Consider the following 15470-nt stretch of genomic DNA (forward strand, 5'->3'; position numbering starts at 1 on the left):
AAAACATATGCATCAGTATTTTGAAGTCAAAGGATTCCATGCTTATACTGGTGCAACTGAAACAAAACATGGGTGTAACATTCCTTCTTTCAGGTATCTGGTTTTAATCAAACTATACTCCTGACCCCCAAGTTTTCTTTGCTGCAGTGAAAGGTAGGCAGGAGTGTTTCATTTAAAATGCTTGGTTTCCATCATGATTGCGCAAAAAACTGTATATCTTGTTCTAGCTACCTTTAATTGATAAATTGTAATAATTCCCTGAACTGTGTTTCTGAACTATGTGTTCTCTCAGAAGCACAAGTTTTGCTCAAAAACAAATATAGTGCTGTTTTTTTCTCCTTTTAGTAGAGTTCAGTGAAACCAGGTGATTGGCAACTGTTATGATAAGGTAGATGAAGAGGATGAAAGCTAGGACTGATTGAACAGCTGTGAGGGGCTCTGTTCCAATTGTATTTTGATTACTGATAAGATAACCCTCCCTTTGCTCCCAGTGATTTATCTCATTCAAATTACAATAACACTGAATTGCCATCAACAACAAACGCTGTGTAGTTTCAAGTTTCTGTGACTCTAGTGTAGCAAAAACTCAAAGGTGCTGATTACAAGTTTTCATGTTACATTTCTAAAAATGGATAAATCCTTACTGCACTGTGTGATCTCATACACTTCATAAGCCTGTTTTTTGTTTCATTTGAGATAAAACTGATCACTTTCTGGTATTTCCAAGCAGCATAATTCTAAAATTATCTGAAGCACAAGTTGTTGGTTTGGTTTTTTTTGGAGGGGAGTGTGTTGATAATTTTTGTGTCTCTATTCTTCTGCTCCTAATACAAAATCAAAGACTTACTGGTAAAAATAGATTGGAAATATTGGAACAGTTTGAATATAAGTGAAAGACATATAATCTGACCGGTTAAATTAAAAGATGTCACAAACCAAATGTTTCTGCAATTATTTTTTCCCACCTCAGGTGAAATGCTAAAAATAAAACAAAAGGGTAAATTAGTTTTCCTTGTTTTATTTTATAGAAGTTTGAATTAGCACACTGTTAGCAAGTTATTTTTAATTAGGGTGGGTGACTGAACCATTTTCCTCACTAAGGGCTAGATTCTAAGGTCCCAGTGATGTCAGAGGTGTCAATGAAAGAAAATAATTGTGGTATAAAGTAGTTAAATCCTGGGTGGGGGGAAAAGGAGTTCTTAACCTCCAGGCTAATGGCCATTTTACACAGCATTAGACCTGACATGGGGTCAAACTCACCTGATTTCAGACTAGTGTTTTCCATTACATATGGAATTACTCCACTGAAGTGTCTCACTGTATGACAGCCATTGTCTTGTCCGGGTGGGGACTGGACTCCCAACAAATACTGTGCATTTTCCATGCTTATACTGCTGGTTTTGCCGCATAGCTCTGCTGGCTCATGCCTTGCAGGAAGCTCTTTTGCTTTCCTGCCAGTCCCTGCCTTTTCCATAATTGTTTGACTGGGGCAGAAGTCACCATCTGCACTCACAGCAATGAAATGGGGAAGCTACAAGAGAGGTTGGAAGTTAAAATACCCACTCCTTTCCTTGTATGTATCTAAGAATTCAGCAAATAATTACTCAAAGAGTAATGACTAATTTACACCTGGGATTATTTAGAAAGATACACATGCTGATATACAGAACAGGCACAATCTGCATCTGTGTAAGCAAGAAATGCATGTGCAAACATGTGGCCACCTGATCCTCTGTAGCCAAAGTAGAAGCCTGGCGAGAGAAGAAGGAAATGTTCTAGCATGACGTTGTGGGAGGCACTGCTCACAGTTCAGCAAAATCCCTGTTTGATGGCATAATGGCATTGACTCATCTTTTAGCTACTGCTGGGAGATCTCCAGTGAGATCTTATCGCTGCTGGCACAGGAATGCAGGTCGAGAGTTTTGTGCAACCAGCAACCCACTCATTGGCTTCAGGAGCGTGTTGTGACGAGCAGCACTCCCTGTATGATCCAGACGCTCTGCAGAGTCACCAGGAATAGGACAGGACCAGATTTGAATCCTGCTGAGGAAACTAGGGAACCTTCCCTCTGGTTTTTAGAGAAATTGATGTGCCCTTTTGACCCTTATCAACAAAAACAGTCTTGGCTGGTGTGTGTCATTGTGAAGTCTATAACAGGGACGTAGGCCAAAGCCCACAAATTTTCTAAGTTGTTACACAGACAAACTCCCTGTTGCTAAAAAGATTAAAGATAGTTTGCCTGCTAGTAGATAAGTGAAAAATAAGATGGTTTTCTTTTGTTATGTTCTCCTTCTGACAAACTTCACTGAGGGAATACAGACATAAAACAAGGTTTACAGTGGAATACCAACCATGGATAAACCAAACTTCAGGATCTGCATGACTGTATTCATCTTAGCTATAGCTGTGGTTTTCTGGCTTCTTCTTTAATGAAGAAGTGTGATAAAAATAAACCAAATCTACATTCCTTGTGCATGCATATCTCCATGGATTTCACAGCAGGAATTTGGCCCTCTGTATGTATATATACTATTAAGTTACAATTCCATTAGCAAATTAAATAACCACATATTAAAACGAAGGCAAGAGTTAGGGACTGGTTTTCTTCTGTAAATTTGCCAACTCTCTCTGGCAAAGTGAATGTTCTGACACAAGTCAGACTGGATCAACAGACACATCAGTTAATAGAAAAAAGACCATGCACAGTCTACAGAAAAGCACTTTGAAAGAGGTCAAATATTTCAAGCTTGGACACTGGCTGAGAAAGGAGACTAAGATGGAGCAAGTGAATCAGGAATGGGAATTAAAGCTGGTTGAAGTGGTTATTAGGGGCATCTAGCCCACAAACCCTGAGAAATTAAATCTCCATCTGGTTTCAGTGATCATCACATTCATTATAATACGATTATTTTTTAAGGTATGGTGCATTTGAAACTGTTAGTTTTGGTCACCTGCAACAGTTAATAAATGTGGGAATGAAGCACCAATAACAAAAGCAAAGGCATCTCTTTTACCTTCAAAATACAACCACCCAGTTCAAATCTAGCTCATACAGCATTTCACAGACAATGCTAGTTGTAATGTGCAGTGCTTAGCTGTATAGGGCTCATTCATTCCTGTTCAAAGTACAGGTGTGACTACAGCTGAGGATGTGTCAAAAGGAAATGAGAAAATTATCTCAGAGCAATTACTGAAGAAATTCTCTGGGAAATTACTGAAGAAGTGGTGGAGTAATGTTACATCTGTGCAATAAAAATAACTGCACAGATCATTGAGGTAGTAAAAAAGGAAAAAAAGACTTTTTGAACGGGCAGCCATTACCTGTCTGCATAGAACATGGCTAGGCCAACATTTAGTAATAAGTAAAAAAAAAGGGAAAATATTTAGGCCATGCTGGTAGACAGTATTAATTTCATTGATTCATTGAATGCATTCATCATTTCCTCTTGTCGTTACAATGCAATCTTTGTTGTAAATCTTGGTTTGTATTATCACTGATCATCCACTAAACTTGCCAGCATGAGTGATGGACTCTTAATAGAATTGATGGAATGCCAGTGCCGTTCTGGGATTGAGCCCTGCCTTTGCTCTTTCTCTCAGCAATAGACACTCATTGGATACTGAAGACACTGGATAGTAAACACTTTAAAATTAATGAATTTGAGGAGGTGGAATACTTAATTTGTATTGATTGTGCAAATGCCATTGCTTTGCTCTTCAACACCCTGTTCCAGGGTGGCCTGTAAAGCCACATTCATCACTGAATGAATACATATCAGTTAGAATCAACAGCAAGGAAATTATTTAGGATTTCTCCTCCTACTTGTGATGTAGCTCAAACCTACCTAAATAAATAGTGATTGAGAATCATCAACAACGCAAATGAAATTTTTCTCCTCAGCCTATATTTTCAATCCAGTCCCTGACAGGGAGAAACCTGATGTCGTGTGATTTAAAATACATTGCTTGGAGCATGTCTAGGCCTAATCTTTTGGGCAACGGACCCTGCAAATACAGTTGTCATCTGCAAAAGTCAGTAGTGTTACAATATGACACATACTGAATTAAAACCTAGAAGAAACGTCCCATTCTTAGAGAAGGAAATGGAATTTAGCTTTTAGTTTGACTTGAAATTGCATGTTCATAAAAAACCCAACAGTGTTTGGATTGCATGCTCTGAAAGTCACAGAAAATTAAAAGAAAAAAAAAACCCGTTATATATTTCCCTGCACAGCCACACCTGGTCCTTTTAAGTTTTACCATGGAGACTTATGAACAGTGAAGATGATGATGTAATTTACTCTTGGCCATAATAAACCTTAGACTCCAATGCTATGATCTCACATTTTTCATGAATATTAGAAAGGAAAAAAAAACAACATCAATCACCATCTCTAGATGTGAATATTTAGAACTCTGCATTAGCAAAATCATATCAAGCTTCTTTTAAGCCAAGTAGCTGTGTGCCTAAGTGATCTCATTTTCATTTTTATCAGCTTTACCTTTGTGTAACATCGACTTCACCAGACACTTGTCTTTACGCTGCAGTCACAAAGGGCAGAATCATACGTATATGAGTTCAAACCAACAAAGATGAAAAAATTACAAAGGTTTTTGACAGCTGCATTATAAGAAAAATGATCAGATACAAATGACAGCAGAGCATTTCTAGCCAAGAGAGAGTTTTAAGACAAGTTAAGCAATCAATCATCTACATCACTCACTATTCAGCGAGTCGACATTCAACATCTGAATCAGTCATTACAGAGTAAAGAGAATTAGTAAAGTCTCTTACAAAATGCAAATAAGTGAACTGGAGGACAATAGAGTCAAATTCTAGAACTTGGCAGGAAGCCATAAGAATTATTTTGACAAGACTGCTTGAGGTAATTTGATTGTTACATTTAAAAGAAAAATAATTTTTAAAAAGTGAGCTTCAGTCTTGAGGAGTACAATTTGTGATATAAATGTATAGTTATTTTTAGTGACAAAAAATGTAGAATAAGCAACAAAATATGGTGTCTGCTCTGATGTTTTGCTACACTGCTACATGAATTAACTATTTTTGGTGGTAGTGAGAGCTTTTCCAAATAAATACAAAGAATACTAAAAGTAAAAGCTGTCTTAAATGGTATGCAACTAACAGTGTTTGTCTTCCTTGAGTATGTTGCCTACTAATTTTTTTTTTTGCGGAGTTTCAATGTGCTTCAAAATCCACCTGGTGTAAGTGAACATCAAAAATAGGTTTAACATCTGCAGAGCTACAAAGCTGCAGGTGTGAAATTCTGTAAAATCATAAGTATCACTATTACCTAGGTCCAGAAAATCCCCACCTAACATCTTCCTTGTTCATACAAAAGAATGAGTTAAAAAGAGGGAAAATGAGTTGAAAATTAGGCAGAAACTTTTAAAAGCAGTTTCTCCCTGATTTCTGTCAGTATATGGGATTACTCACATCTCAGTTGGAATAATGGTGGAAGATGGGAGTGATCTTACTGAAAACAGAAAAGCCATAGAATGTAGCTGCACTGTTAGGTGAATCCTGGACATTCAGGCATTTGGCATGTGGTCTGAGAGGAGTTACATACATCCTTGGCTTGCACTTGTGGCAGAATTGATGCAGACATTACATACCTGAAACTCAAGCCATGCCCTCTGGCCGTCAGCCCTTGGGATGCTGAATGTATTCACTCCCTTTCTCATCTGTCTTGGCTCCGTCAATGGAACTGCTCCTGCTCCTAGAGCTGCCTTTTTAATTCACAGGCTTGAACTACGTAGGGTTTGTCATCACCAGGAAACTTTCTTATTGATGACTTACTAGTGGAGATATGCCTTAAAATGATAGAGATGGTTTGGTTTTGATCCCGATGTGAATATAGATAGGCATAAAGAAAGTGTGTTCTCATGAATATTTATACTATTATGGTCCATAACTTATGGTAAAAGTATTTTTCAGAAAAATGCATATGACTTTGTTAATGTTTGAATAGCTAAGATGATTCTGTGGATCCTTGTACTTAAAAAAAATCCTGTCCATGGCAAATGCAAAATTCTTTGAGAAATATCAGAACTAGAAAATTAAAGAGAAACAAGGTTACTTTCTTTCATTCAATTCTTGTTCCAAGCAAGGGAACAACACACTGCCTTTCTAAGAAAGCTCAGAAGATAATACATTTAAAAATAGGTGCTACATGTTATTTTATCTCATCAGCTAGCCATTCTTATCCCTTTTCTTGTAACTTACAGATTTTTATGAAATAGTTTCTTCTGCTGGAAATAGATTTTGTGTTTAGATGTGGTTATCAGCCAGTTATCCCCAAGTTTATCCTTGCAAATCTCATTGATTGAACAAAATTGAACTTTGTCCAACAGTTGATGAGTTACATGGGTAGAATTTTACCACCTAAAAACTCATACAGGTTTTTAATTGATTTCACAGTTTCAACCTGCATCTCACAATCAGTTTGGGTGCTTGAAATAAAAAAAACATGCCCAGGTAAATAATGCTTTCACTTGTTTCTACACCATAAGCACAAATTCCTAAAATGATATCTGTACAAGTCAAAATAAAAGTCTCTCTTTCATTTGACCATATTAACAGCAGAAGTATTACCTTTATCTTACAGAAATGTTGGAATCCAACAATGTAATCAATTTCAATGGACTAGCTAATAGCTCCAGTTACCACACCTTCCTCTTGGACGAAGAACGCGGTCGGCTGTATGTTGGAGCAAAGGATCACATATTTTCTTTCAACCTGGTTAACATCAAGGAATATCAAAAGGTACGCTCATTCATGTTCTGTACAATGTAAATATAAACTTTGAATGTTAAAGACTCGTTATTGCTCAGACTGTGTTGTGCACTGTTGGAATTATATAGTAAGTGTTTGGATGTCAGGAGTACTATTACGACAAAAATATTTGCTGACTTTGTGAAAAGAAATTTATAATGAGACTGTGACCTTTGACTATATAATCTGAAATATTTTTTGTAAGACTACAAAAAAAAAAAAAAAAAAAAAGATAAGTGAATAATCCAGCTATTTCCCAAACAAGACATACTTTCATGGCAACTGCTAAAAAAGTCGAGCATCTGTTATGACAGTTTAAACAGAAAGGCCTCACTGATCTGTATTTGTCTGCAGATAAAATAAGCTATTTGGGAGTCCAAATGTTGATTTTTCTTCCTTAACTCAGCACTTGTAGGCACTCTGCTCTGCTGCTTTTGAACCAAAACAGTTCCATTATTAATAAAGGAGGAACAAGTCCATAAAATATTGCTGTTCTTGATGGAGATTGTAATTTTCCACTGAACGTTGGTGACTAATTAAAAGCTGACAAGCAGTTTAGTGTCATTCTTCTGTTTGAGTACAAATAAATAATGAAGTTTTCCTTTAGCTTAGTAAGACAAAGTGCCAAGAAGGTAAACAGTGGGATGGAGGTTTGATTTGTTATATTAAGTATTTTGATGGCAAATTTTAAAATCCAGAGAGTACCCTTTTATGAGAGATATATTGCTTTAATACCCAGGGATTATTTTTTTTTCTTAGTGTTCCTGACCTTTTGGCCGTTTGACTATTAGCTTACTAAGATGATAGCAATAAATACCTTGTGTTTTTTGTTCAGAGGGAAGACAGGCTATTCATTTGTATTCTCCAAGGATAAGAGGATAAAAGGAAAACTGAGTATTTTCTTTTCTATTCTCTTTAGAGCAGCTATAAAGGAAACTAGCTATTTATTTGAATTCTCTGAGGGATCAATAGCTTAATGTGCAAAACATCTGGAATAATTAAAGGAAAGAAGGCGCTTCCATTGCATAAAACAGCTCTGTAGAATGGGAATGATTGTATTTTACATACTCACATATTCAGATACTTTTAGAACACTATTTGACTATATATACCAATATTAGAAGATTAAATAAAGAACTGCTGTCAGTAACATGGAAATGTACGTTAGCAAAAGACTTAGAAAATTTAAACTAGATTTAAGAATAGGCAAAAGGCTTTAAGAGTTTGGGGATCTGTTTATTATAGATAGGAGAGTCATGTAAGACACTTCAATCAAAATTACAATGCACTTGAACTCAAACTTCACCAGTTGTTGCTTCTGCCACCTAAGAAGACTCCTCAGGTTTCTGTCTAAATGCTGATGGCAACATCAAAACTCAAAAAGCCAAATTGTTCAATGTACTAAAGCCAGTTCTACTTAGCTGTCTTTTAAACCAAATTAGAGGAAAAGGTTTTACTGTGAAACTAAGGAGAAGAACATCTGTCTTGAAATACACTGATTTGAAAAATACTCAGATTTTTGCCCAAAACTTGAACTAAACTTGAACCGGTCCTTTTGGGATATCTGAGTAGTTTGGTTAATGTTTTTCAACCTAGTAAATTTAAATTTTCACATCTCTGCACATTTTAAGCTGAGAATAGCAACAGGAAGTAGTGGGAATCCTCTGAGAGAGAAATGTGCTCATAAAATTTTCAGCCTTATTTTATAGACTTACGATGTTCGATTGCTGTTTGGATTTCATTAAGAAAATTTTGAATTTAAAAAATGTTGCAAACTGTATTTCCAAATATCATCTGCAACATCTCCTTTGACCCCTTCAGTCATCCACATTCCATCTTTTTTTTTTTAATATTTTGCCTTTTGCTTTCTATTAACAAACTATATTGAACACCAAGACTGTAATCCAGACTTAAGGCCATTCATATTGCATTATCTGAGGCTCCCAAATGAATAGCCTGGCATTTTATGGGAAGATCATGTTTTATTCTATATGTAATTCCTAAAAGCTTTTCAAAGAAACATGAATAATTGACTGTGAGGGTCTCTGGATTTTCTCTGTATGAGGTGAGATCCATTTTCTGCTAAGCAAACATTACAGAAAACCTAGATTTAGGATTAGTTGCTTTAGGGTGGCTCTATAGAAACAGCATAAACATTTCTATTTTGATGTTGGGATACTTGTCAAATACCATGACTCCTTTATATTACTTAATTAAGTGAACCATCAAAAGAGTGTACTATTAGATAAACTATTAGATAAACTGAAGAGGCAAACACCTGATGCTGAGACTCTAATATGAGATTGTATTTCCATTACGTGAGATTTATAAGATTAAAAGAACACTCACTCAGTGGAGAGTCAATCCTCTTAATATTAGGACTGGAGATGCACAGCTGAAATTTACAATGCAGACTTTAAGATTGTTTTTACTATGACACCTATTATTCCTAGTTTTGCTCCCAATATTTCATCTCTTTGTTGTCAAACTTTAAGAAAGAAAAGGAAATAAGGAAAAGAAGAGGGGAAAGATAAACTGGATAAAGGGACTCCGTAAGCATTTGGCCTGCAATTTGTGAATGCTGAAGCATGAAATAACACAATGTGATTTTTGTTTTGTGTCTTTAGATTGTTTGGCCTGTATCACATTCCCGAAGGGATGAGTGCAAGTGGGCTGGAAAAGATATTGTGGTAAGTACAAATCTTTTTGGCATTTTTTTTCCTTTTATAAAACATTGTAAATATTTTATTATGTCCTACTGTGTTAATTCTTAAAGTATTTTTCTACTCTGTAAGGTCACACATCTGATCATAACTTCATTATTGAGTTTTTTTGGTCCTCTTATATAGAAGAGTTATTATATTACCAAAGGTTTCAATTTGTAAATGGAAATCATGAAGGTGAAATAGAATTTATATACCAAAGAGAAAAAAATGAGTCGAAAGAAAAAAATATCAGAATAAGAAAATTACCCCTTGCGTACTCATCTCCTGATGAGAAAGTACATAATGTTTTGACCCATTTTACCCTGCTCCAGGTCCCAGTCCTCAGGGAGTTCCAAGAAGTGCTTTCTCTTTGTAGCATCTCTCTGGAGCCAGTGGGTTCCCCAGAGCCCTTTCCTGCATGGAGTTCAGAGCAATATTGAGGTCAAGGTGGTGTAAACATTCTGCATCAGTTTTGGTGCCTCAGGAAAGATGCTGCCACACCTGGCATCATTTTCTGAACATTTTCCCTCATTCCTGTGTATATCGTATTCCCTTTATTTATGAGGTAAGAGATACATAGCCAGTAGCCCCCAAATAGCAATCATTCCACACTGACAGTAACTGTCTTCTTTATAGGAACAGTGTGGGAAATAGGGCTGAAGAAGGGGAAAAGCAGATAAAAAATACATGCATGCAATAAGCCAAACAAATACTTGCAAAGCAAAGCCAAATGGGAAATCATCGTGGTTGCCAAGGTATAAGTGAGAGTGGAACTTGGCCCCGTGTGTATATGCTATTGGCCTGATTTTCAGAGATGATTCTGTAAAATATTCATAATGCCAACCATATGCCTCTAGAGAGCTCCATTTGAATAATTTCCTAGGTCATAATAAAAATAGTCTCATCAGTCTTTACCTAGGCCATAGAGGACAGTTGTCTTCAAAAAATGCCATCTGGGAACAGTAGAGGTAGATTGGGTAAAAAGTAAGAAATATGGGCTAAGCTAAATATGTGATGGGACAGCTGAAATGCCAGATACCCAGGCTATCTCATTACATAGAAATAAAGCATTTAAAGTAATCCATGCTCATGTCCACAAATAATTTCCAGGAGTACTTTGCAAGGTAAAGCCTAGAGTATCGAATATTCAAGGTTAAAAAAAGGGGATAGTGTTAAATATATGAGCAAATTAACTAACCTTCCTGCTTCACATTAACTAACCTTGTGTCTCATGTGAAGTCTGATGTGAAGTATTATGATATTACATAAAGTAGATTTTTTTCATTACTGGAGTAAAAACCTAGAAAACAAATAAAAGATTCAGTACCTAGCATGAAAGAATATTCTTAGGATTTTTTTAGTAATTATTTTTAGAATTCACCTTAATAAGAAAGAGTATGTTTTATACATTTGACTAAGCTGACTCTAATTCAGCTTAGTTGTTTAAAAGTGTAGAGATACACATTCTGGAGTAAGCTGAGAGGTCTCCATCTGACTGTGGTGAGCTTGAGAGGACTGCTTATACTGTAACTTTTATTCACCTTGATTTTTTTGCTTTCTGTGATATTAGGATAGCTACAACTGCTGATCTTGAGTAAGTGAAGCCCACAGCACTGTGCAGTGGTCTCTGCAAAGTCTCTGCAGTGTGTGACCCTGGCAGTAGATCCTGTAAGGTTCTTTGGGGTGGTTTTGCTTTTTTTTGGGTTCATTTTTTTTCTTTTTGGGGTAATTTTACGGTTCTCTACAGGAGTAGGTGAGAAATAAAATAAACATGTGGGTGACTGTAAAGAGGGAATACATATCTTGATGTGATCAGAACATTGTCTTTAAATATTTACAGCTACCATGCCAAAAAACAGTGCATTACAAGCAACATATTTAATGCAACTTCTTTAATTCTAATTACAGATAATTAAAAATCTTATTTTTCCTCTCTTATTTATTTCTTAAAGCCATTGTCATTACCTTGGGAGTGTGAAATATAAAGGCCATAAAAATAACTCAACAAACTCTCATTAGAGGGAACAGGAGAAAAAGAGGACAAATAAAGTGACATATAAACCAGGCTCGATATAATACTGCTTTCAGCATGTACCACTTCTAAGATATTATATACTCCTCACTTGTGGTAGTTCAAAACTTTCTACATGACAGCCTATACTTCTGCATTGAGGTATTTTTTTAAAAAAATCTTCCTTTTAATTATTGATCTCCAGGGTAAGTCGGTGCTGAAAATGCAACCCCCACTAATGGGCCAGGTGCGCTGCAGCAGCTGCAGCACAAGCACAACCCCGGCCCTGCCCCACTGCTAACCTCAGCTACGACCTCTGAGATTTCCTCTCATAATTATAAGAGGTAATTCAGCGTTGTTTTCACTCCTTCAGAGGGATTCCTTGTCCTGATGCTGTCAGTCATGCCTGTCTCAGCACAGCAGGTTCGTGGCTCGGGATGGTCCACACGGGATTTGAGGAGAGCAGCCAATGGTGCCTATTCCTGCTTTCCTGCTGCCCCTTTGTTACTTAAACAGTCATTTTAATTTCTGTTTTAAAAGGACTTAGTATATGTTAATTACTTAAGCTTTACTCACTGTTTAGTAGATAAAACTTTTAAAGTGTGCTTTGGATTTTTTTCCATATGAGTAAGCTGAGAAGAGTTGCTGAAAGACTCCCCCCCCAGCTATGCAATACTTATTAAAGCAGGACTTCTCTGAAAAAGGTTAACTGCTAAAATATAGATTTTTTCCAATAAAATTGTAATTACTGACCCGTGTAAGTAGTTAGTATTACAATATATTTCCATTTCCTCAGTATAGAATATCACAAGCACCAAAGTAACATTGTTCATGAAAAATTAAAGGCTATAAATAATAAATAGGGTATTTGCTTACGTAATTCAACTAAATGAGCAATTCTGTGAGGATTTCTTGCTATTCTGGACTTCAGTGTCTTATTTGATCTATTCTGGTTTCTGTTAGTCCTGTGAATATTTCTCATGATTCCTGGCCAGACCATGGTAATGATCAAAGAAGACAAAGTCTCTACAGAATAATTCTCAGCTTTTATAGTAAACTTGCAGAACAGTCATGCTGCTAGTCATATTCCTCACTGGTGAGTCTCAATATTTCATTTAAAAATGCAGCAGTCACCTAAAAATACACATGTCAACCTCTGCATTAAAGGTGGGATAAGTAACAGGTAACTAACAGAAAAATAAAAATAAAAATAAAGTGGCTGTAATTGCATTTTGACATTCCTGGGATATCATAAACCAGAGCTTGGTGGTTTACAAAAGTTATGAGAAACACTAGTTAGTTTTGCAGCTGGGCATAGAGCAAGGATATGCTCCTGACTGGAAACCTCATTTAGTCCTTAAACTGTTAATTTGTCATTGCTTTGAAAGTTTTGGCTGCTTTGGCTGTTTAGTCAATAAATCTCTGCATTAGATTTGCACTGTAGCAGTAGTTTACAAATTAATCAGAGAAATTCCTATTAAAGAGTACAATAGGTTTCTATGACCTGAAAGCTTAAAAATGTGTTTCTGAAGGGCACCTTAGGACATTACTTTGAAGTGTGATTTGACTATCCAATTTATTTAGCCACTTTTAAAGATTCCAGGTCAAATTAAATTGTTGAAACTGTCCCTTCTGGCCTTGACATGTATAAGTGTATAAAATTTCAGTAGGTGCTTTAACAAAGTCACATAGGACAAGCTGCACGATGACAGACACACACTTTGCACACTGTGAGACATCAGCTTCTCCCTGGATGTTTCTGGTGAGAAATACACGTTGATGTACAAACAGATACAAAGAATCCCAAGTACTTTTACTTGATGCCGGCAAGTTTATACATCTGCTCTGTCACATGAGCATAGAATTACTCCATCCAGGTCCAGAAAGAGTTACACGTCTGTGTACACTGCTGAAGCGTACCAGCACATTTGCATGTGGGTAAGCACTGACTGGATTATAATAATAAAAGGAGATAGGCATCTACCTTGACTATTTAATTGGAATTAAATTTTACCTAGTAATTATCTCTCACCTGATTCCAACTGTGCTTAATTTTTATACTTAATAGTTCTCTTGACAGCAGTTTGGAATCACTTTAGATCAGAAACCTATTTCCAGTGACAAAGCAGTAAGGCTCTTTACACATATTTTATGACATAGCCATATTCTGTGCTTGCTTCTCTGCATTAAAGTGTGGCTAGCACTTGATTATTCAATTTATTGTTAATGCAGCTAGAATCACATGGCTGTAATTTAATGCACCATCTTATTTGTTACAGTAATGTTTAAAGCAAAAATGTTCGTATATTATCTTAGTTTATGGTTTCTTTAAAGTTTTCCATCCCCTCCCTAAAATATAGAAAGGCAGAGTATTGATCTGTAGGCTTAAGGATCCATCAGTGTGCAATGATTTAGTTTAGAAAGAAACAAAAAATAAAAGAACCCAGAAAGTAAAAAGTGACTCAACAAGTGTCCCTCAGCCATATCTGGTGATACTTTGGAAAAAACATAGTTGGCTATTATTGAACATGAGTTCCTTTAATTCATTTTATTACTGCTGTTGCCTTAGGGAAAACAGAAGAACATAGAGGCAGAAAGTAAAAGTAATTCTTTTCATCTGTTATTGTAAACAAAGATCTGAAGAGCAAATCTGAAAATTAAATATACAATGCTGGCTGGATCTAGAAAGCATGTTTCTAAATTCATCTGATAGGCACAATTTTTCCAGTCAAATTACCTCTGGCCCTTTGGGTGTGCCAAGGAGAAAGAAGTTCATTCCTTTTTGTCAGGGTTCTTCCTTTGGAGGACATCTACAGCCAAATTTCCAGCTTTTGTACCATCAACCTTGATTGCCATCCCCTTTTCCTTTCTGGCTTCCTGCCTCCAGTACAGCAGTGAAATTCTTTACCAAGGCCTAAAGACTCAGGATGCCCATGCAGTCTGGGGAAAAGAGAAAGGTGAATGTCCTCTGGGAAGAGGGGGAAAATTACTAAAAATCCAAAACAACAGGTTCTCAAATGAGTTTTGGGACAGAATTTATTCTCAGTACGATCTACTACAAGAAGAAAAGTGGTTTTTGTGATGTGTAAGATAAATAGTGCTGGATTATATTCCTTCTTACTCTCAACTGTCCCAGTTAGTATGCTGGGTTTTTCAGCTTGAGGGTTGCTCACCCCTTCGTCTTGTCTGTGTTTTTGATGTGGACACAGTTTCCTACCAAAGCATTCCTTACCATTTGGGAGATGAGACAGTGAGACATTTGTAAGCAGTAATACATAATTTTTGCAGCTGTAATACTGCTGCTTTGGAAAACAGCTGTGCATAGGCTACAGACAAAAGAGAAAGATGGGGGGGGGAACCCCTCAAAATCTACAACCACTTCACTCAGAAGAACTGGGCTTGGTAAAAAAGGAGTTAAGGACATTGGAATCTTTCAAAGTCCTCTGGAGCTCTCAAACAGACCTGTCCCCCCCAGGAAGTTCTGGCTGTGCCAGCTCCAGTTCTTGGATGGACCCCCACAACACACCAGCATAAAGCCTTATTTATGGGGTATTTCAGATGTTGATCCTACAGCTTGTGTTCATTAGGCATTTGCATATATTTCTTTCTATGAACTGACCAAGGAAAATCAGTTACTGTAAGGTAATAACTTGTGTCCTTGTACAGAGGAAGAATTAAGTTGGCAGTTGTTCATATTTTCATATTTTACCCATTTATGTATCATGGGAAGTCATTTAAGCCTTTCAGTATGGGGAAAAATTTGATATAGATCAAGGAGAAAGCTAATTTTCCAATTTTGGGTTCATTTTTCTGTTATAGGTGTGACTATAGAAATTTGCTTCTGACGGAAATTTAATATTCAGCAGATTTAATGCAGTCTTGCAGAAATGTTTTCTTTCTTGCTTTTGAAATACAGAGTTAGAAAAGGGAAAATAAAGGAGAAATGAAGGAAAAAAAATCT

General features: G+C 36.4%; 1 protein-coding gene across 3 annotated transcripts in view; it reads left to right on the forward strand.

Moving 5' to 3' along the window:
* The window catches only part of SEMA3A (semaphorin 3A), a 278963-nt gene that overhangs the window by 154918 nt on the left and 108575 nt on the right, over positions 1–15470 (forward strand). For all 3 annotated transcript variants that reach the window (XM_039723771.1, XM_039723769.1, XM_039723770.1), the window contains 2 exons: positions 6627–6784; positions 9421–9483. In XM_039723771.1, coding sequence (XP_039579705.1) covers positions 6627–6784; positions 9421–9483 — 221 coding nt within the window. The remainder of the gene's footprint in view (positions 1–6626; positions 6785–9420; positions 9484–15470) is intronic.

This window comes from Passer montanus, unplaced genomic scaffold (genome assembly GCF_014805655.1).
Source record: "Passer montanus isolate IOZ18808 unplaced genomic scaffold, ASM1480565v1 scaffold50, whole genome shotgun sequence".
Taxonomy (NCBI): Eukaryota; Metazoa; Chordata; class Aves; order Passeriformes; family Passeridae; genus Passer; species Passer montanus.